The sequence below is a fragment of the Manacus candei genome, unplaced genomic scaffold, assembly GCF_025592945.1.
Source record: "Manacus candei isolate 608988 ecotype Guabito, Panama unplaced genomic scaffold, ASM2559294v1 h1tg000076l, whole genome shotgun sequence".
Lineage (NCBI taxonomy): Eukaryota > Metazoa > Chordata > Aves > Passeriformes > Pipridae > Manacus > Manacus candei.
The window spans coordinates 3,956,778-3,979,148 of NW_026138124.1; the positions used below are offsets into that span (position 1 = coordinate 3,956,778).

General features: G+C 47.6%; 1 protein-coding gene across 1 annotated transcript in view; it reads left to right on the forward strand.

Moving 5' to 3' along the window:
- Window positions 1-480: 480 nt before the first annotated feature.
- The window catches only part of MYBBP1A (MYB binding protein 1a), a 55,950-nt gene continuing 34,059 nt past the window's right edge, over window positions 481-22,371 (forward strand). The window contains exons 1-22 of the mRNA XM_051809279.1: window positions 481-696; window positions 850-945; window positions 2,088-2,171; window positions 2,508-2,582; window positions 3,038-3,145; window positions 3,946-4,136; window positions 4,428-4,595; window positions 4,754-4,871; window positions 7,304-7,593; window positions 8,287-8,394; window positions 8,996-9,121; window positions 9,840-10,043; window positions 10,684-10,792; window positions 11,180-11,267; window positions 12,268-12,419; window positions 13,095-13,184; window positions 13,849-13,977; window positions 14,683-14,847; window positions 15,869-16,026; window positions 16,851-16,985; window positions 18,199-18,304; window positions 20,594-20,725. Of these exons, the coding sequence (XP_051665239.1) occupies window positions 496-696; window positions 850-945; window positions 2,088-2,171; window positions 2,508-2,582; window positions 3,038-3,145; window positions 3,946-4,136; window positions 4,428-4,595; window positions 4,754-4,871; window positions 7,304-7,593; window positions 8,287-8,394; window positions 8,996-9,121; window positions 9,840-10,043; window positions 10,684-10,792; window positions 11,180-11,267; window positions 12,268-12,419; window positions 13,095-13,184; window positions 13,849-13,977; window positions 14,683-14,847; window positions 15,869-16,026; window positions 16,851-16,985; window positions 18,199-18,304; window positions 20,594-20,725 (3,033 nt within the window). The 5' untranslated portion in view covers window positions 481-495. The remainder of the gene's footprint in view (window positions 697-849; window positions 946-2,087; window positions 2,172-2,507; window positions 2,583-3,037; window positions 3,146-3,945; window positions 4,137-4,427; window positions 4,596-4,753; window positions 4,872-7,303; window positions 7,594-8,286; window positions 8,395-8,995; window positions 9,122-9,839; window positions 10,044-10,683; window positions 10,793-11,179; window positions 11,268-12,267; window positions 12,420-13,094; window positions 13,185-13,848; window positions 13,978-14,682; window positions 14,848-15,868; window positions 16,027-16,850; window positions 16,986-18,198; window positions 18,305-20,593; window positions 20,726-22,371) is intronic.

The window sequence follows — 22,371 nt, forward strand, 5'->3', positions numbered from 1 at the left end:
GATGAGGGGCTGAAGGGAGCGGGGTGTGCGGGGAGCGGGGGACGCTCAGGGGAGCGGGGCTGAGGGGCGGCCATGAGGGGAGTGGGCTGTGAGGGGAGCGGGCTGTGAAGGGAGCGGGCTGTGAGGGGAGCGGGCTGTGAGGGGATCGGGCTGTGAGGGGCGGCCATGTCAGGAGTGGGCTGTGAGGGGAGCGGGGTGTGAGGGCCGGCAAAGAGGGGAGCGGGGTGTGAGGGGAGCGGGGTGTGAGGGGCAGCCATGAGGGGAGCGGGCTGTGAGGGGATCGGGCTGTGAGGGGCGGCGATGAGGGGAGCGGGCGGTGAGGGGAGCGGGCTGTGAGGGGTGGCCATGAGGGGAGCGGGCTGTGAGGGCAGCGCGGAGCTGCCGGGCCCGTGAGGCAGCGGCTCACACGGCGGCCGGGCCCGTCCCGCTGCTGCCCCGGAAGAGGCGGAGCGGGCGGGCGGCCCCACGTGCGGCAGCGGCGGCGGCGTGGCCGGGATGGCGGGGACGGAGGAGATGGAGGAGATGGAGGGGATGGAGGGGATGGAGGAGCGGGGCGGCGGGGTGACCGACCCCCGCGGGGTGCTGCGGCAGGGCCGCGCCTTCCTCGACTTCTTCTGGGACATCGCCAAGCCGGAGCAGGAGGTGCGGCTGGCGGCCACCGAGAACCTCCTGCAGCACCTGCGGCAGGGCAAGAAGGTGAGGCGGCGGCCCGAGGGGCTGCGGGGGTGCGGGTGGGTACCCCCGAGCACGGCTCGTCCCCTCCGCTCCCGCCTGCGAGCGCATCAGTGCGGGCGGCCCCGGTCGGGCCGGGCGCGGGCAGCCATCAGCTCAGCTGGGTCTCTCTTGCAGGACGATGAGCTGAAGTACACCCTGAAGCGGCTGGTGGAGGGACTGGGAGCCACCCGCGAGGCCGCCCGCCCTGGCTTCAGCCTGGCCCTGGCGCAGGTCAGTGTTTCCCAGCGCTCTGCAGCCCCCGGTCAGTTCCTGGGGTCCCCTCTGCCAGCTCTGCGTGCTCATGGCAGGGGAAGGCTCTCATAACAGAAAACTGGTTTTAAATGGTCCTAGTCCGCTCTAGGAACAACGCACTTATAAAGTTATGAACTATACCGGTAGCATATTCATTCCACAGAATTCTGTCCTGCTTCAAGAGCCATCCCCAATTTGCAAACTTTGACCAGGTTTTCAAATATGCTGCATTTAGTGCTACTGTGATTTCTTAAAACTGACTTGCTTTTGGCTGTTTGTGTGGGAGATCTGAGAAGAGAATCCTTTAACAAACATTTCAGAGCTTGATTTTTTTCCTTCATGCTGGTAGAGTCTGTAACATTGCAGATAGTCCCAGGAGTTGGGGTCACCAGTGAGATCTGACCTCAGCTAAGAAGAATTTCTGACCTGAGAAGTTCATAAAGCAGAAAAACCTGTGTTCTTCCCATTTCAATCAGGGCCTTGCCCATGCCAAAAAGTTTCATTGCTTCTGTTACAGGATCTGGCAGTTGCAATAAAATGTGCTCATTATTCATCTGTCATGTCATGTCCAGGGAAACAAACAAGCAAAAAATTAATATCAGCAGGTATATTTGTGTCTACACAGAATCACAGAATGGCTTGGGTTGGAAGGGACCTTAAAACCCCATCCAACCTGGCCCTGAACACTTCCAGGGATGGGGCAGCCACAGATTCTCTGAGCAGCCTTTGCCAGGGCCTCACCACCCTCACAAGGAAGAATTCCTTCCCAATATCCCATCTATCCCTGCCCTCTGGCAGTGGGAAGCCATTCCCCCTTGTTCTGTCCCTTCAGGCCCTTGTCCCAAGTCCCTCTCCAGCTCTCTTGGAGCCTCTTTAGTCACTGGAAGGGGCTCTCAGGTCTCCCTGAAGCCTTCTCTTCTCCAGGTGAACCCCCCCCAGCTCTCCCAGTCTAGTTCCTGTTCTGACACATCTTTACTGATCTGGTTGTCTCTATTCTGGCCCAATAAAGCAGCACATCTGCTGCTATGCTGAACAACTGTTCAGCTCTGTTTTAGCTGAACCCAATAAAACTTCACGAGATGGAAGAGTTGCAAAATGAGCTATTCCATCTCTCTCCTCAGGTTTTACAGACTTTTGAGGAAATTCCACTGTGCAGTGTCCTGGAACAGATAAAAGAAAAACACAATCTGGAAAAAGTGAAAAAGGTGAGTCAGCTCATGGCATTTGCCAACTGCTGCTTCAAACTAATTGTTTTCTATTCTTTGAAGTCTTGGTGTATACTGTAGTTTTGGAGTTCTTGGTAAAGCAATCGACTCTAATGAAATAACAGAAATATTTGTGAAAACTGTGGGTTGATGACATTGTCATTTGGCCCTGTTTTAGCTGAGATTTGCCTGTGTGATGAAAAGGTAATCTAGGACAGTTCTTAAATACCATGCAGGGAGTTGCTTTTCAGTGTGTTCCCTCCCTATGGCAGAGCTGTAGCTGGATGTGAAATCTAACTTAATCCTTTTCTGTTTGTTTTTTTTTTTTCTTTTCAGAAACTTGTGAGAAATGCTGCTTTTGGGAACTTTTTTGGAGTTATGGCTCTGTTCCAGTCTGGGCGGCTTGTGAAGGTATCACTGCTGCTGGGGGTGTCAGTTCTGCTGCTGGGGGTGTCAGCTCTGGTTCTGGGGGTATCAGCTCTGGTTCTGGGGCTGTCTGGGGTGGAAAGAGGATCCACAGAGAAAGGGTCATTGGCTCATCGATGCAACAGGACTTGAAGCATCGAGTTCAATTCTTTTCTGTTGCACTAGTCATGGACTTTTTGTGCCTTTTAAATGTCTGTTCCTGACTAGAATGTAGGAACTGTGTCAAGTAGTACAGGAGGTTCCTACCTCTCCTGGAAAGAAGGGATCTGTTGTTTGCCAGAAAACACCAATTTGGAAAAGGATGAGTGGCCTACCAGGAAATAATTGTTTATGTTTTTATTACAAGTAGGCATAAGCATCTCAAGAGTGGATTATTACCTGAGCCTTCAGCTTAATCTCTGGTACACATCCTCTGTTTTTGGCTTGTCTTTCCTTCCTAGGACCGGAAGGCTCTGCTGGAGAGCATCCAGCTTCTCCAGCAGCTGACAAACCACCAAACACACCTCCGAGACCTCCCACGCAAAACTCTCATCGACATCACCTCTGAGGTACAGGCACAGCACGGGGTGGGTGGGAGGAGGGAGGGCTTGGCTTGGGGGTCGGCTTTTCCCTTAGTTTGTTCACAGCTGGAAGTTAAAAGGGATGTGGAAGAGTGAGTTTAAACTGTGGGAGCTGTCTCCTGTACTGCTTATGAGCAGAGGCTTGTATTCTGAGAAGGATGCTCTGGTTTAGCTTGGTCTGATTTCATGGACAAACCCATAGCCTGTTTTTTCCCATTTACTTGCTGGGATATTACATCAGACCATCTGCTCTTTTGAAAGCTGAAAGCTCTGATCAACAAACTTTGTTTTTATGCACCAAGCCTGAGCCTAAGCTTGAATTTTGAGCTTTTTGGAGAGAAATGATGTTGTGACAGGGAGTAAAGGAGCTCTGAAGATACAGTAAAAGAAAGAGTTTGTTTATTTCCATCTTTCAAGTGGATATTGTTTGTAGATATGAAGACTCCCAGTGTTAAATCAAAACAGAGCTTCCTCCTGTGTGGGTTGCATGGCTGTACAGGCAGGAGCAGTCAGACAGCAGGAGAACAATTGCAGCTGGAGTCAGGTGACCAGAATTGCTGTCTGATGACAACATATTGTCCTACTCCCCGTGGTTAAGCACCTGAGACTGTCTGGCACTGCTGGACACAACCGTTATTTATTTTTGGTTGTGTCACCATGAAGACTCTCTGAAGTTTCCAGAACACTGCAAGCTGTTAGTAAAACGCCCTGCAATGCAGATACTGCACTGCAAATTAGTGAAATACCCTCAGATGTTCTCATATGCTCTCACCCTCATTCCTGTCTAGGTTCCTGAAAGTGTGTTTGAGGAGGTCCTGTTTGACATCTTGCAAGGTGACCTCTCTTCAGCCTTCACATCTCCAGAGAACCTGCACCTTTTGCTTGTGGGCATGAGGAAGTTCCCCAGTGTGCTGAAACCTAAAAAGCTGAAGAAGCTGTTTGGCTCACCTACAGTTGTAAATGAGGAGAATATTCCCAGGTAAATTCTTAAATAAGGAGCAATAAATCCAACACTCTTGTCCTCTTGGCCAGCAGTGAGAGAAATGTGACTCTGATTCTGATACCTGCCTGTATTTGCCACTGCAGGTGCTGTTAAGGGCTAGGTGTTAACTGTTACGCCGGTTCCTAAATTATGGCTTTGTCATTTCTCCCAGGAGACACAGCCTGCAGTGCTCAGGAAATGTTCTGTGTCCTTCAGCAGGATGAATTTGGCCTTCAGCAATTCCCCTTCCGGGCCAGATCTCTCACATTATTTTGTTTCTTCTCCTAGACTTGTAGAGCTTCTGAAAAGTGCTGCCAAGTCTGAGAAGGAGGACAAGAAATTGCCTGGTGTAGTGTTTGATTTGCTGCAAGTTGCACTGAAGGAAGGTGCCTTTGAGCTCTTCTGGAATGAAGCTGTGGAGAACGGGCTGTTGAAGGAGAAACCAGGACCCGTGAGGTTTGTTTTCACATACCCTGTTTGTTGTTTGCTCTATTACCCTTCTCTTTCTCGACCCAGAATTTTTGGCTGCCCTAGCACTCCCTCTCTGTCTTAGCCCTGTGTGTGGATTTACTGCTGTGCCTCAGCCTGAGGGGATCTGCTTTGTTCCCCCCCAGTTACATGTGCTACCGGTTGCTGGGCAGTGCCCTCCCCGTGCTGTCCCTGGAGCAGCTGCAGGTGGTTCTCAAAGGGAAGGTGATGCTGCACTATGGAGAACATGTGATAGCAACTCAGGTGGGTCTTCTGAATGTGCTTGTGCTCAAGCTTGTCCTGAGCAGGAGTCGTCTCTTCCCCCCTCCTAGTTTCACATCATCCTGGATAAAAAAAAAGGTTTATGTTGTTTCAGACCTTGGACTCTTACTAAAAGCAAGGTTATTGGATGACCACTGGTTGCAGTGGACTGAATATAATTGCAATATAATTGTAATTGTATAATTGTAAGTTCCTATTATAAGGGTTTGGAAGCTGTTCAGCACTGCCCCACCTGCTTTCATTGCTGCTGCTGAGAAAGCTCTAGTGATGGAGGGAGCAGAGGAAGGGCAGCCCTCAGCATATTGACAGTGTCAGATGTGTCATCCTTTAGCAGTCCCTTTGATTTTCTGTGTCCAGAAGCTCCTTTTTGTCTGTCATTGTGCTGGGGGTTGCATGAACGTTTGAAGGCAAAGACAAAAAGGGACAACTCGTGCTTTTGTTTGTTAGTGCTTGTTTCCATAAGCACAGCTGAGGTTTAAGCACAACATTGATTTGGAATTGGATTTTGGAGCTCCTCTTCCTTCTTCCCTCCTGGGAAGCCAGGAAACAACACAGCCCTGCTATAAAGGGAGGAAGAATAAAAGGGGAATATTGATAAAACCAGGCTTTAGCTCAACTTTTTGCAGTAACATAATCCCAAACCTCCTCTGTGGGCCCCAACATCATTGCTGTCACTTGGGAGAAACAGGACTGTGCAGTCTTTTTCTTCTGGTACCAAAGCAGCCACAGATGTGTGGGTTTGCTCTGAAAGTAATGTTTACCATGATGCCTCCCTGCATGGCCCGTGTTTCTCCACTGACTTACTCGTTTTCCTGCTTCTTGCTTTTTATTCTCGTTGCACAGTGAATTAAGACTCTGTTCTTCTATCAAAAAAATACATTAATTTAATTCCTGTCTGAAACGTGCAAATCCCCTGAGGACAGTGATTGACTGAGTGGAAGGAGAAACTCCTATTATTTTTGATGATGAGAAAATAGAAACTATCTTGGTTTGAATTTGGTTCTGGTTTTGTGGGTTTGTTTTGTTTTGTTCCTTGACAGGAGTTGTTTATTTCGGAATGCGAATACTGTTACCTTGTACTTCCTTATGGGATTCTGGTGGTTGCTGGAGATGGAACTAGACAAAGCTTGAGCCTGATGTTTACTGATAGTTATCCTCATGATTCCACTTTATCAACAGGGGAGCAAACCTACTTGTTTTGCTGTTGTTGAGAGGTGATTGATGAACCCCCTGTTGTGAGCTATTAGCCTGTTTACAACGTCTCTCCTGGAGTTTTTCTCCCAGTTTTCCTATTGATGCACAGGTATTGAGTTCTCCAGCAGTGGAATCAGGAGCTTATTAAGCTGTGTGCTCTGTGAGATTTCTTGCAGGGGTATTTATGTTATAATTGGATGGATTTGTAGTTAATTACAAATTTATAGCCATTACTGTTTTTTGCTCCCACCAGGTCACTGTGTTGGATGTGACACTAGACCAAACAAGTTGTTTTAGTAATTTACTAAAGATGGGTTGCAATTTTTAGTGAAATCACCTCTTTGAGGTTTCTCCAGTCATGCATTTAGATTTTTTTTCAGAACAAATAGTGGGATTCAACACTGTGGGCTGTGAAAGACCATAAGGGAATGGGGGGTGTGGTGAGATGGGCCGTGTCCTGGTGATCTGCATGCTGCTGGACAGTGTTCCAAGGCCAGCAGCCTGCCAGCTTTGTGCCTTGTGAGTCAGTGCAGGACTGAAGGTAGGACTTAGCACAAAACAGCCACACCTCAGAATATGGTTTTTAGGTTAAACATGTCAACTCCCCCTCATTTCAGAGTTCCTCAACACTTCTGAGGCACCAGGGAGAGGAGGTGGCATTTGTTCTACCCCCTGTAGGTCAGCAGGCTCCAGGGCTGCTGGATGAGACCAGAACTGATGGTGGGGAATTTCCACATCTAAGGAAAGTCCAAGGCAGATGATGTGAGAAACACCCTGGACTTTCACCCAAAATAAGAGCTGGTCCAGCCCACTGAAGCTTTGCTGTTTTGGAAGGTGCAAATTAAAGGGCTGGGGTTGGTACATGACAGGAATCTGTGGTTGCTCACAGTGGTTGCTCCTTTGAGAGGAAGACCATGAGCTGGAATTGATGGCCTACTGTAAGCCTTAGGACAAATGTGCAGGCATGTGATTTTAATTTACTTACTGCTACCAAATTCTTTAAAGTGATTTACAGGGGAAGTGTCCAAGGCCAGGTTGGACAGGGCTTGGAGCAGCCTGGTCTAGTGGAAGGTGTCCCTGCCCATGGCAGGGGGTGGAATGAGATGAGGTTTAAGGTCCCTTCAAACCCAGGCCATTCTGTGATTCTGTGATACGTCCTTACAGAGCCATTCAGGCTGAGTGTGGAGTTCCTAACCTGCTTGTTTGACTGTGTTTTTCAGCTTCCACAGGGATTTAAGTTTGCTGCAGAGATGGAAGGCTACATAGATAAATTCCTGAGTGACTGTGATGACCCGGAGAGGCAGCTGGCTGTGATGATGGGCTTCTCTACCCTTACCCAGCAGGGGAAGCCAGTGTGGCTGAGTGCTTCCAGGGTAGTCAGACACCTGCAGGCAGTGGCCTTGCAAAAATACGTCAGCTGGCTCAAAGACATGTTCCTCAGGCCAGACTTGGACTGTTGTTTAGACTTCTCAAGTAACCGGCAAAAACAGAACCGGGAAAACGCAGCCGGGTGAGTGTGTGGGTGATGCACCTCCCTCCCTCTGCTCTGTGGTGACAGCAGTGCCTGTGTGAAGTCTGGCTTGGACAGACAGTGTTTGCTGGTTCCCTTGCTGTGAGTTGACAATTAGTGGTTATTTCCTCTGTCCCAGAGGGTTTAGCCCCAGCATCTGACTCTTTTGCTGGGATTCGATTCTGCAAATAGCAAACACAGTGAGAACCAGCCAGCCTGACCAAAGCAGGCTGGATCACCACAAGAGCCTTTCCTCTTCTTTTTCTAGCCCTGACAACTGCCTTGGCAAAGATGTCCAGTAGCTTCCTCTTTCACTGCAGCTTCTCAGGTCTTTGTAGAAACTGTGCCTCTCTTTTATCTGTGAATTTAAACGGGCCTGAGTGCCAGTGTGTCTGTGTGTTACCTGTGTGCCTATAACCTCACTCCACTGACTGCTGCAGTTCTTGAAGAACTTTTTGCTCACCTGCAGTTCCTCAGTGGGTAAATAGACTGGTTTTTTGCATAGTAAAAAGCAAACTTGGGAAGATTATATCTCCTGTAGTACCTGTTGCTCTCGTACTACATAATTGGCCATCTTTAGTGTAAAGCCTCTAAATATCTGAAAATCACCTCTTGCTGTAGTGGATTGTGTGGTTTGTGTTTATTTTGGGATAGTTTTCAAACTACTGATTGTGTCCCCTTCCTTATTCCAAGAGCACAACACAAGATTGCTCGATTGAGAAGGTGGATCATGCACAGGCTGGTGAACATCACTGAAAGTGCAACGAACAAAGAAGAGAGCCTTGTGATGGACATTGCCAGGTGAGAGTGGTTTAAAGACACATGTGCTTGGGATAATTCTGTTCAGCTTGACAGCAGTATTCCAAGTAATGACACCACCAATCCCCATGACACCAAGCAAATTCAGTAGTGGAAATACTCCATAACATAAACCACTTTTGGCTGAGTTTTGTTTTCAAAATACCTTCTGCAAACTTGGAGTAAACTGTGTCATAAGTAGTTGGCACTTAAAATTACTTTAGTCCCATTTAAGTAAATTTTCCATTCCTACTTGCCTAAGCTGCTTGAAGATATTACTTGTAATATCAGGTCTTAATAAGTATTTATCTGTCATTTAGAATGTCTTGGAGAATATGACCCAAATCTGACTATCTGAGTATTGTGTGGCCTCAAGTGCTGGTGCTTCACTTTTGTGAAGTCCCAAGTATTTTCCTCTCTTCTCTCCCCTGTGTACCTCGAGGAAAGGGTCTTATTGTAAATAGTGGCTTTTTTCACCATTTGGACTCCCTTGAATAAGATTATGGTGAATATGTGGCACTGTTTGGTTTGCACACAGGGTCTGGTGTTGCCTTGTGATGACCAAGCTGGGTCTTCATTTTGTTCCTGTCTCCATCTGTTCCAGGTTTTGCTTCTTCCATGCCTTCTTTGTTGCTAAGAAAAAGACTTCCCAGATAGGTGAGGCGAGTGTTCTTCCATCAGAGCCCCTGGATGAACAGGATCATACAGAGACAGAAAACTACTTCTTTGGGTAAGGATTTGCTTGTGTGCTTTATGCCTGCAAATTTCTCTTTTTTTCCTGAGCATAAGATCAGCCTGTGAATGGCAGGGCAAAAGGTTTGGAATTGTAAGCTGCTACTGGAGCATTTCTTTGACTCCAACAGCCAGGAATGGCTTTTTTTAAGGAGGTCCTGGATGGATTTTTCAAAGATCCATGTTTTGTTCATGGCAAGCCTGCTGAGTATCTGTGTGGTGATCAGTGGAGCTGAGCTCAGACTACTTTTCCCCATAAGATTTCCATGGCCTTTGTTGCAAGCTGGAAGGAGAAGAAGCCCAGAGAGGTGGTGGGGTTATGCTGGTGAATGTTGGCTTTCTGTCTGTTCTGTGTGTGAGCTGCTGATGGCTCCACAGTCCTCCCCGTACTAAGGGAGATGGAATTGGTAATAATAGATGTTTTTAGCTGGGAGGGAAAGCAGAGGACATGGTGAGACACAGCATGGGAAAGAGCTGACAATAATAGTCAGGGTCCTTGAGGGCAGCAGGTGTGCTTGGGACCACCAAGACCAGGAGCTTTGCACTGCTGAGCTTGGATACACGGGGAGGTTGAAACTTGGCCCTGTGAATCTGGGCTGCAGTGAGTGACCAGAGCTCTGGGATGAGAGTGCTGTGCTGGTGGGCATTATTTTGGAAAGTGGGAGAAGGCTGTCTGGTTCCTGTGGCAGTAACATGCTGGCTGTTCTAATTTGCAGGTTACTTCAGACTTTGAACACCCTGCCTGTTTTGGGGGATACAGCAAAGGCTGCAGCCCTGAGGGAGAAGCACGTCCATGGTGTGACTGCAGATGGGAAGCTGTGGATCTTTCTCCTGGTTGAGTATGCCAACAAGCTGCTCTCCAGTGAGCATGTCAAAGCTGTGAAACCTTTTACCAAGGAACAGAGGGATATCTGGGAGAGGTGAGAGGCTTTGGAGGCTGGGTGTAGGTTTGGTGATGTGAACAAGGTGGAAAAGCCCTACTCTTGGTCTCTCTTTGGGCCAGTAAAAGAGAGATTGTTTTCTCTCATCCTCTCCTGTTCTGGCTGCTGTAGCAGAGCCATTTCACAGGCAGTGGCAGTTCTTTTTCTTTCCTTTGAGTATCCTGCACCAGTGGCTGGGTTTCAGAAGGCCTTTCTGTTTCTCATCACAACATTCCTTTCTTCCTGTTCCTTCTGTGTGTTAACTATGTGATAATCATGTCCTTTTTTATTTTTGCTTGTAGTCCCTCTCCAAACACGATTGTAACTCTGCTTAGCTTTTCTCCTAATAATGAATGTACAAACTTCTCAGTGACTCTTTCCTGAGGTTCATTTTCCATGAAGGTCTAGGCCTTGGCTCTGGTATTAGGAATCAAGCCTGTGCCCAAGTGCAGTTTTTTGTAAGCCACACTGAGTAAGATACTATTGTTGGGTTAAGGTTGTGTGCTGTAAGTATGTCCAGTTTCAATAAATTAAATATTAAGTACTCAAAACAGTACTACATGTCATGTTTTTAGTCTGAGTATAAGAGAAGATTTGCTCTTGTAATTGTGAGAAACTCAAGAGAGCTTTCTTTCTTCAGAACACTTCAGTCTGTGAAGAATCTGCAGAAGAAGGAAAATAAGTCAGACAGTGCCAAAGTTGGTGCTTTCCAGCAGCTTCTGCTTTCGATGGCCATTCATCTTTTCAAGGTAAGACCTCTGAAGAATATTTCTGTGGTATGAAATGGGGTGATGGTTGGGCTTTCTGAACACTGAGCTGGAGGGTTTCTCTGTGTTTTTTTACAGCCTCTGGCTTCTGTAAATGGGCAACTGGCAGCTATTAAACTGTGATTCTTATACTGACTGTAGACATGTAGGGGGCAAAGCTTGACCTGAGCATTAGTTTTGCCCTTGATTTGTTGCTGAGTGGAGCAATTTTTACTTGATTTCATGTTTTCTTCTGCAGAACGGTTGTAGTGGCTGGTTGTAATATCTGTACCTATTTAGGGTGGTCCTTAGATTTGGAGTAAATTCCCTCTGTTGCTGGTGGTAGTGGGGAATTCTGAGAGTGTTTATTGTCTGCTTGTGATCAAACAGAATCAGCCTGAAACAGTGGATGTTCTGAGCGACCTCCTGAACTGCACAGAGAGAGCCTTCAGCAAAGAAGCCAAGAAGAAGAAGACTGGTGAGTCTTTCCTGCAAGAAAGAAAGGGAGTGGGATTGTTAGTGGTCTGTGAAAAGGCAGAAGATGGCAGTTCTGCATTAGTGATTCTGACTGCATTTGTTCTGGCTTGATGCACGTACCCCCAGGAGAATCCCCTCTCCTTCGCTGTGTTTCCTTGCCTTTCTGAGTCTCTTGCTCCTCTCTGTCTGCACCCTCACTGGGTTTGTGTTCCTGTGTGTTCTGGCAGGGATTGCTGAGCTCCACAGCTGGCCCTTGTTCAGATGAGCAGTGTCCAAGGTAGTTCTTGTTCTGTTCTGGCCAAGAACTTGACCAAAGTGGGCTCTCCTAATCCCTGGCAGGCCTGAAACATGATTATTTCACAACTCAAGCTCTGGGCAAACTAAATGTGTCCTCTGTGTAGATACAACCTATTTGCTGATTGAGGCTGGTCCTTGTTTAGGGCCTCCAGAACCCCTAGGTTGGGACTTGACCAGGAAAGAACTTAGCTCGGTCTTTTGACTTCCTCTCTTGACTGTGGTGTTGTTCTCCTGAATTCCATCTAAATCAATTTGAGGGTGCTGTAAAAATAAAAGCTCTAATTTTATGGTGGCTTGATTGTTTTTAGATCAGGATTCCCAAACTTCTGGACTAGTGGACAAGTTTCAAGTGCCATCGCTTTTCATGGGCTGCTGTGGCTCCTGATTTCATTGGAAACACTATATATTTTGCTGACTAGCTGCTGATTGCTTTAATGTGACTAAATAGGTGTCACACAACTTGCAGAACTGCTAATCTACGTAATGGTTTAACAAATTGTAGGTTTTGTTGCTTTGCAGTGGCCAGAAGACCATTTCAACCATGTTTCTCCCTCTGGTTTGTAGTCCTCTGGTCTGTGTTGCTGACTGGGTACTTTTAAGAGTCAGTTAGAAGAACAATCTTTTTTTCTTCGGTGAATTTTTCTGTAGTTCCTTATTGATGTGCCAGAGCCCCTTCCTGTCATTGTGTGTTTGTTCCTGTGCAGACAACTCGGAGCCGGGATGGGTTGAGGTGATGGTGGAAATCCTTCTCTCCCTCCTTGCCCAGCCCAGCCTACTCTTAAGGCGGATTTCCAGGAGTGTTTTTGTGTGGATTTGCCCAAATCTGACCAAGAGAGGCTTGCAACTGATCCTGGATGTAAGTGAGGCACTAATAGGGCATTGTACTATTTGATTGTCTTGTCCCTAACAGATGTACAAGCATGTCTCTGTTTTGGCATTGATTGTCTACTTGATTTAGAAAATGTCTGACAGCATTTGCTACTGAATTCAAAAATACCTTAGAGACAGTTTTTGGGTTTTCTTTGTTCCGTTGTGGGTTTTTTATGGGAGCCTGAGATCTGTGTTCTTTGGTGGTTTTAGGCTGAAGAAATTCCTGGGTCAGTTTATATAACTAGATTTTATATGTGAGTATAAATGGTAACAACCCTTTTCTAGGAAGGTTAATCTTAGAGGTGCTAAAAATAAGTGACACTAAAAGTCTGAATTGGTCATATCACTGATCAAGGTGGGGTTTTCTGGGAGAGTAATAATGTGGATGGCAAAGAGGGGCTGTCAGGTACTTTATGTGATATTAACCTAATACTTCATTTGTAACAAACCAAGATGTGCAATGTCACCAGCCCTCTTCAGTTTTCTCCACCTTTTTTGTAACTTATAGAAAGAACTTGGCATATTAACAAACAGAAAGTTAATGCCCTTATGTGCTGTTTCATTATTCAGCTGGTTTACTGTGCTGAAATCTCTGTCTGTTGCACACAAGAAACCTGTCAAAACAAAACACTGAAAACACACAAGTCCCTTTTTTTTGTAGGTTTTTGACCCAAACCAAGAGGAAAATGAAGAAAGTGCCGTCGTCGTGATGGAAGAATCGAACAAAAAGACCAAATTAGCGAAGGACACGGTAATTTTTGTACCATTGCCACTGACAAATACTCTTCAGATCTTCACTGTTTAAAAATCATACCTGATCCGTGGTGATGGACTTAATTGCATTTCTCTGTCTGAGGAAAAAGGCTGTTGCTCTACTGATGTTTGTTTTAAAGGTGCAGCACATGGATGGCTTGTTGGAAGTGCACGTTTGAGTCTCTTGGGCTGCTGGTGTAGGTGTAGCTGGTTGAATAGATGGCTTTCAGAGAAGGATTGGCTTTCTCCTGGAATCAGCACAGGCCTCTCCTTTTTGCAGCCACAGTCTGAATTGTGGCTGTGATGCACAGCCAGCTGAATTCCAGGTCTCACGTTTTAAGAACCGCAGAGATTCCAGCCATAAAGCATTACAGGCATTAGCAGAGAGGAGAGAGTCAGATGGGGCTGTTACCTCGGATGTTCCTTGGAAGCTCCTCTTTGATACTTACTTAATATGACAGAGAAGTCTGTATTATGTTCTGCTTTTAGCTCTTGTGAAGACCTGCTATCCGATATCTGAGCTGTCTTTACTTGGATCTAAGGGCTGGAAGAAAGGCAGGGGGTAGGGGAGGCTCGAGGTTTTATTTGTGAACAGTGACACACTGAGAATGGAGTAGGGCTTGAGGAATGGTGGGGTCAGGAGATGAACTTCTCATCCTCAGGACGAGGAAGGGAGCGAGGACTCCTCGGATGAAGGTGACACCGACAGTGGAGATGAGGAGGAGAACGAAGAAGTCGATGATGATTTTCGCAGTCAGCTGATGAATGTTCTGCAAGCGGGGAATGCACTGGTATGTTTTCACTGCCTACCTTGGTACAGATACCAGGAGGTTTGGGGTGGTGAAAGATGATCTAATAACCCACATCCTGTCTGAACTCGTGCAGTGACAGCCCTGGCAGCCATCTCTGTATGGCACTTGAAGCAGGAGGTCAAGACCTTTAAGTGAGCTGTGGGAATAAGTCACTTGTTCTTTTATTTATTGTTAAAATGTCCTGAGCACTTTAGCTTGTCTAGTCTAGCCTGACACAGCTTGTGCTCCTGCCTGTAATAAATGAGATTGATGTGAGCTGAAGCACTAAGATACAGTTTGTGATGACTGCATTGGCTGGCCTGTGTGAAGGAGTGATCCCAGAAGGCCACTCTGGAGACTTCCTGAAGCAGCAGTAGAGTTTGGTTTAATGATTCTGATAAAGGCTGCAACATCTGAACTTCTTTACTGAAGAAGCAACAGCACAGAGGGTCTCAGGGTCAAAACCTCAGCCTCTTCCCTCTCCTGAGTCCTTTAGTCTACCTGTTAGTGCTGTGCAGCCAGGGTTACCTGATGAGAAATACAAGCAGGATTTCTCATGGGCCTGAGAATCTGTGTTCCCTTTGTTGTTCTGGGTTTTGAGGTATTTACATCCCTCCTTGAGTCTGGTCTTGGCTGTGGTTTTCTCTCCTCTGTCTTTCGAAGTACATGAGTTGACGTGTTGTTTTTGTATTCTAAAAACAAAAGGGTGGAGATGGGAGTGATGAAGAGCTGGATGATGAGGCTATGATGGCTCTTGACAAGAACATCTCAGCCCTTTTTGCGGAGCAGCAGAAACGGATCCAGGCAAAGAAGGATGAGAAAGACAAGATCAGGAAAGAGAAGATCCTGCGGAGAGATTTCAAGACTAAGGTGGGAGAGATGTGTTTGATGTGAAGACCTCTGGCTTAGCAGCACCTAAGTTGAAGCCTACAGCGTGCCATGAGCTACCTGACACTGAACAACTTGGTCATTTATGTATGTCATGAGCTCCTGCAGGCTGGGACTGGATTGTTCTGGCTTGGTACAGCACCTGGCACAACACTGTTGAGGTCAGTGACTGGGGCTTCACAGACCTTCTTCAAAAAAAACCACCAGTGCTGTGCTTTCAAAAAGTGGACCATGGTTGCCATTTGCTGATCTGAAATGCTTCAGTTTGTTAGATCCTTCCCCACCCCTCCCCAGTGGTGTCTGTTGGTTTTTGTAAACTGGGCAGGCTTGATGTTCCTTAGTGTGACTTGCATGAAATTCCTCGGGTAATTTTGCAACATAAGCTTTTTTTCTTTGGCTTGTTTTGTCGGTAAAATCAGGGGGATTATGATGAACCCCCCGGGTTGGTTTTGACTGTAATGCTGAGTTCAGGCCACCTGGTGTCAGCATGGACCGCCTGGGATATTCCAGCATCCAGGGACAGCTCCAGCTGCTCCCAGACAGAAGTGTCTGCAGTCAGGTTAACCAAGGTGAAAGCTGAACAGTGGAGTGAGCCAGTGGCTTTACTGCACTTCCATGGATGCTGTTGTGTAAAAGGGCTGATTTTATGCAATGCACTGTGTGGGAGTCAAGAGGAGCTTGCAGTTGGTGCTAACAGAGACCTGTGCCAGGTAATAGTGACTGCAGCTCTGGCCAGGTGACAGTGATTCTCATAACTGCTCTTTCTAGGTGGTGTCACTGCACAAAATAGAGCTGCAACCAGCAGACAACCTTTAATCTTTGGTTGCAAATTTTTAATTTTCAGTTTCTCGTGCTCTAACAGGACAAATGATAGCAGAAGGTGTACAAATCTCAGGTGCAGATTCCTTTCTTCAGCCCATGCCAGTCTGAAGGTGCTCTGGGTAGATCCATCTTGTTTCCCTGCCTGCATTGGTTCTCATACCAGTAACTCCTGTGTTTGCAGGTGCTGGATCTGATCGATGTGTTCCTGATGAAGCAAGCAGAGAACCCCTTGGTGTTTGATATCATTGAGCCACTGCTTCAGTTGATTGAACAATGCATGAGCTCAGGCTCTGACAAGCAGGAGGTTGACTTCCTCCGGAAAACAGCCAGTATCTTCAAGTAAGTGCCCTTAGACTTCCAGATAATACACAATGGCTTTTCATCAACAGCACTGGTGTTGGTTGAACCCCAGGAGCTGGTCTTTCTAACAGTGAAGGCAGTTGCTGAGTTTATAGGTTGTGTAGGATTAGATTATCAGCACCACACATACACACACTGCTTAGTCATAACCTGCAGGAAAGGAATTCGGACCTGGGGTTTCTAGGCTGAGGGACTTCAGGTGTCAGACCTGTCAAACCAGGTGGAAACCTCAAGAACAAACACTGGTACTGCAGGCATGGTGCCATGTCACTGAATATCTCCACAGGCCTCTGACCTCCGAGTCAGACCATGAAGCAACTCCCAAGGCTTAAAGAGTGGCTGAAGCAAAACTCCCCACATGTTTTTATTGAGACAGACAGAGTGGAAATTCTCTGTTCATAGCCAGCAGTGAGGGATGATACCAGCTAAGCAGACATAATGCCTGGTGCGTGTCATGAGTTGTCGTCTGTGCACCACTCCCTGACAACCTCACTGCTGCTCTAAAGCATTTTTAGTGCTGCTCTCTCCCCCCAGTTGAGAAACAGTTGTGAAGTAACAAGGTTTGAGGCACCCCCTTTGTGGGAGCTCTGAAGGAAAGTCAACTGTGGTGCCTAAATAGGTGTTTGAAGGTGAAGATTAAGTGTCCTCATCCTTCTTGCCACAGCAGTGTGCTGCTCCCAGCTTACTGTTGTTGATGCTATCACTCCCTTGTGTTGGGTTTGTTTGATAAGGTGATGAGGGTTCCTGATCAGGTGTTCCCAGAGCTCTCTGTAGGTAATGGGTTTGTCTGTGGTGCCCTGCAGGAACTCGCTGTGCCGCAATAAGCAGTACTGCAAGAGAGTGGACACCCTGCAGGAACATGTGCACACCTTAGTGCAGAGGCTGGTGAAGAAAGCCTGCAAGCACACTGACTCTGCAGTGGCTCTCTATTACTTCAGGTGAGTGTCCTCCAGGAGCATCTCTGCTGGTGCTGTGAGCAGGTGTGATGTTGCATGTTAAAAAAGGTCTGAGAAGCAAGGGAATCCCTGAAGGCTTGGTGCCAGCATCTGTGTCTTACATGAGGACTAGTCAGTCCTGGCAGGCTGAAGCATTTTCAAACAGATGTCTGTTTTTTGGTGATCATCCTATATGGGCTCTGTAATACAGAAATGGTCTGATACAGCTTTGCTGGTGGTGGTGGGAAGCACTTCCTTGAGGCTTCCTCTGGGAGTAATGCAGTGTGTGCCTTCAGTGGGGGATGAGTGTAATTTCTAGGCAACCTGTGATGATCATTCTGCCAATACAGTGTTTACTGTCTCCATGATAGCACAATGAGGACATTAATGATTATGAATCCTGACTGTACATATCAGTGTTCTCTCCTTTGTTGCCGAATACAAGAAAATGAAGATAAGCCAGATGTGTATTTGTTAGGAAACACCAGTGATCTTGCTGTTCCTTGGTGCAAATTGGAGTGCTTTTTACCAGCAGGCTCTCTTGTGCCATGCAGGCAGTTTCAGGAGGACTTTCATACTCAGTCTGGGATTTCTCAACTCAGCTGTGTGTGCAGTGGGTACCGTGTTGCATGGTCAACCCAGTGCCATGGGGCAGTGTTGGCTCTCAGCACACCTGCCTTGAGGCTGTGCAGGAACTGTGGTACTTCTGGCAACACAGGGCTGTCTGTGTGTGCTGCATGGCTCCCTGACAGCTTCCCAGCAGTGGCAGTCCTGGGTGGAACTGTGCCCAGTTCATTCATTTTCCAAAAGTAGCAGTGTCTCCCTCGTCTCACAGTTGATGTGCCCCAGTTCTCCAGCACACAGCAGCCTGGGCTGAGAGGCTGCACTGCAGCACTGGCTGAGATGTGCAGGCTCCAAAATCCTGGGTGAATGCAGGAGTCCTCAAATGCCAGTCAAAAGCATGAGCTTGAGGAAACCAGGCTGATAGTGAGGATGTCTGACTGTGGTGATGGCTAATGAAACATGCAGCCTCCTAAGATTTATTTGTACGTCTGGCAAAAGTGGGTTAGACTGAGGGAGGGGGCTCTCTCAGACTCTATAACCCTCTTTGTTATAGAATAAGCTGCCTGCACTGCTTGGCCTCTGCCCTCAGGTGGCTTTGCAGTAGTACTGTGGCACTGTGGTAACTGATATGTTCTCCTCTTTTCTTTTTTAGTGCCTCATTATACCTGCTCAAAGTGTTGAAAGGAAACACATCATCAGCTGTTCCTCCCCCTCAGCCAGAGAAGCAGAGTGACAGCAGAGCGAAGCAGGAGTGTCAGGTAGGCCATGAGGCTGCTCCTGAGGATGTGTTTTTTGCCAGTAAAGTTGCATGGCCTGATTTTGCTGAGTGGGCCTTGCTTGTTCAGTGTTCCTGGGCCTGCTGCCTGCAGGTACCTGTCTACATGATTTCCATAAAGCTGAGCTCCTTATCCCCTTCTGGCCCTCACCCTCCTGCCTTTCAGTGCCTGCTTGCCCATAGCCACTGGGGCTGCTGATGCCCAGTGGATCCAGGTTAATGGCTGAAGAAGCCTGATGTGTATTTGTGCTGCTCTCCTCCCTGATTTGCTGTTTTTTCCATTAACCTCTTGGCAGTCACTCTGAGTTCTTGTCCAGAGGAGCAGAGAGGCACAGGACAGTGGTGGATGAGAGTGAACTCCTGTCTCCCTGAGGTTTGGGCTGAGTTATATCTGGGTGAAGAGCATGTGGAGCAGCCCTGATTTTGGTGGTAGTTGTTTGCAAGGAGACTCTTCCTCTGGTTGTGGCCACTACTCGGGGAGCCTTAATGCCTGGTCCCCTATCACCTACTGTCTCTGCTGCATTTCACAGGTCTCAGAGCATAGTGACCCTTTATACTGTGCAGCCCACTGCAGTCACCTCCACTGGAAACCCAGCAAAGTAGTGTTTCACCAGCTGACCTGATACTTGCCTCTGAACCTCTCAAATTGAGTGCAGGAATTAATGCCTTAATCCTGTTGACATCTTGCGGGGGAGAAAAACAAACAGGGCTACCTCATGCCAGGGGAGGGCCTGGAAATCACACACACTGAGGTATTATTGGAGGCTGAAAAGACAGCCAGTGTTTCTAGGGCTTAGTGAGAGGCTGAGAGTGTTAATCCAAGCAGCTCTTGTGCTGTGCTGGGCCTTTCTGGAAACAAAGTGGGAGATCTGTGGGGAATGTAAACAACCTATTTGATGTTGAGGCTGGAGTGAGGCTGGAGTGAGACGTGCTCCACAGCATCCTTGTGCAACTTCACAGGGAAGGCTCTTATTCCTGCAGGAGCAGAGCTGTGGTCCTGTCCAGGCAAGGACAGAGCCAGCAGCTGATGTCTGAGGGAAATGACAGTTCAATTTGTGTGATGTTGCTGGTGCTGACATTGTGTTGAGGCCAGGAAGGTTTTGCAGTGGGGGACCAGAGACGAAGGTGTGGTGTGTTTCCAGTGAACTGTGCTTTGTGAGCATAATTTGGAGCTTTTCAATAATCAAGGAAGTGGAACTAGAGTAGAGCTTAGGGTGCACTGGTCCAATTTATGGGAAAGCTGGCCAAATTTATGGAAAAATTGTTGAAGAATTTTTTCGTGGTAAACATATGCATGGCAGGAGGAATCAGTTTTTTCCCCTACAGATGTGTCTGTCAAACAAATGCTAAGTAGAGACACTCGGTTAGGAAGCTGAGGTCACATGCTTCAAGATCTATCCTGTCCCACTTTAGCCTGTGTTCAGCTGCAGTAGCACTGGGAGTTTGACCTGAGAACAGGACACCACATTAACTTGCCATGGGGCCATGGAAAAATTCCTTGGGCACAGGTTCACAAAAGGCCCATCCACTGTTGTGAAAATCACAGCTTTGGGAAGATCTTCCTTCCCAAAGAGCTGTAGCTTCCCTGGCAATATGAGGTCAGGAACGCTGGAATGTGATGCTCCACACTTGGATCTCTGTTCACTCCTGTGTTTGGTTAGATCCACATGGCCTGTGCAGGTCTGGGCTGTTTGCTGTGTTTGGGATCCTTGTTCCCCACCAGAGGGAGATATTGGAGCATGGGCAGTGTCCTGGGATTGCTGGATCCCTGATTGCAGCCAGGGCTTGTCTGCTGAGTCCCTGGGAGTCCTGGACATAGCTCCAAGTGTGTGGAGATCTAGATACCCACATACACTAATATCTACAGGTCCCAATAGCTCCCCAGCTGAGAACACCCTGTGCACAGCCCAGCCCAGCTGCTGCAGGATGGTCTGGGAGTGCTCTGTGAGCCTCGTGTGTTAGACATGCCCAGCACAAACCTACAGCACAGCCCCCACACTACCCTGCCTGCACTGTGTGTAGTCTTACTAGAAAGCTGTGCTGCCCTTCACTGACACAGTCATACTGCTGGTGGTGCTTGGGAGAGCACGTTTGGGGCCCACTTGGTTGTTCCTTCGTGGTTCTGTGTTGTGTCTCGTAGGCCTCTGTGATATAAACTATTCAAGAACAGTTGTCGGAAAAATCTCTGTGCACTGATAAAAATGAATTTCTTCGTTGCTAGTGGTTCATCCTTGTGTTTCACTGGGAATGTTGTTGTGATTTTTCCCCCCAGCTGTTGAACCCAGGCTGTTTGGATGTGAAGAGGGTGGCTGTTGCCTACCGCCAGGCACTGACCCAGTTCCTGAGCAAACGGAACAGTCCCCTCACGTGCTCCATGTTCCACGATCTCTTCAAACGCTTCCCGGTAGGTCTTGCTGACTTGTGTGCTGACTGTCTTCTGCTGGCTGTGCTTGTAACTCTGGGGGAAGTAGGGAGAGAAACTTCTCTGCTTTACTGTGGGCTTTTAAACTGCTGTGAGGCTTTAGTGGATCTTCACCTGCTCAGTGAACATGTTTTAACAGCAGCACTGCAGAAGGCCAGGATCTCGTTTATGGTTTGGACTGGGATTCTGCATGGAGAATGCAGGTGAACAGAAAGCTGCTCTTTAAAGCATAGCATAAGAAGCTCTAATTTTTTACCAATATTCAGGACAACGTGGATGAACAAATTTTGCACCAAGGCAAAATGGACCAGCTTGTTCAAACAGCCAGTGTAGCTCCTGTCCAGCTCTGCTCTGTCTGCATGCTCAGTTTCTCAGTTTTCTTCCAAGAAGGCTGAGGAGCGTAGAGACTAATTGGAATCTAACCTGCAAGCTGGATGTTCAGACAGTGTCAGTGTCTGAAACGTTTGAGGTATTTCCTGCAAACTTGACCCTCTACCCAGGGCTGGTCTCCACTATGAGGACAGCCAGTTTTTAAGAAACAGGCCTTGGGCCTGAATGTCCTACAGTCCTTCAGGGATTTTAAGGTCAGAGTGAGCCAGAGGCAGTTGCCAGAAGCCCTTTCTCAAAACCTTTTAGGATTATGTCTGACTGAGGTGGGAGGAGATGTAGGTTTGTGTAACTGAGGGAAGATACTTTCAGACTCTGAGGGAATCCATCTAGGACAGAATTCTTCTGCTTACCAGGTTTCTTAGGACACCAACCCACAATGCCACCCATGTAAGTTTGTGAAATGGGGGGAGGGCAGGGTTGGGTGCTGCCCACATGGACAGCAAGCTTAAGATCCCATGTGACTGTTCCTTGAAGAAATGTCTTTTAAAATCACTACATCCACACATCTTTGAAATACTGCCAGAGATGGTGACTCAGCCACTTCCCTGGGGAGTCTGTTCCAATGCCTGACAACCCTTTCAGTGAAGCAATTCCCCAATATCCAGCCTAAACTCCCTGGCACAACTTGAACCTGTTTCTTCTTGTCCTGTCCCTTGTTCCATGGGAGCAGAGCCCGACCCCCCCTGGCTTCACCCTCCTGTCAAGGAGTTGGAGGGAGGGAGAAAGTCCCCCTGAGCCTCTTTTTCTCCAGGCTGAGCCCCCTCAGCTCCTCCTCAGACTTGTGCTGCAGACCCTTCCCCAGCTCTGTTCCCTTCTCTGGACACACTCCAGCACTAGAATGTCTTTCTTGTCATGAGGAGTCCAGACCCAACCCCAGGATTCAATGTGTGGCCTCAGCAGTGATTACAGGAGGATGATTACTGCTCTTGTCCTATCATAAAGGAACAACTTTGGGATAGATAACCTGTCTCCAGGGAGGCTTTCCTCCTGACACAGTTGTTTCTGGCCACTGTAGCGGGTGGTTTTAGGTGTTTACCAGACACTGAGGTTCTCTAGTCTAACTTGGCATCCTCTCCTTTGCCTGGGACTGTGCACAAAGTGAACTGACACTGCATAAAGTGTCAGGCAGATGCAGACCTTAGTCATCACCAGGCAGAACACAGGAGGTGAAATGCCTCATTTTTCCAAGTGAAGACTTTTGCTGCTGATTTTTGTTGTGATCAAGATTTCTCCCAGGG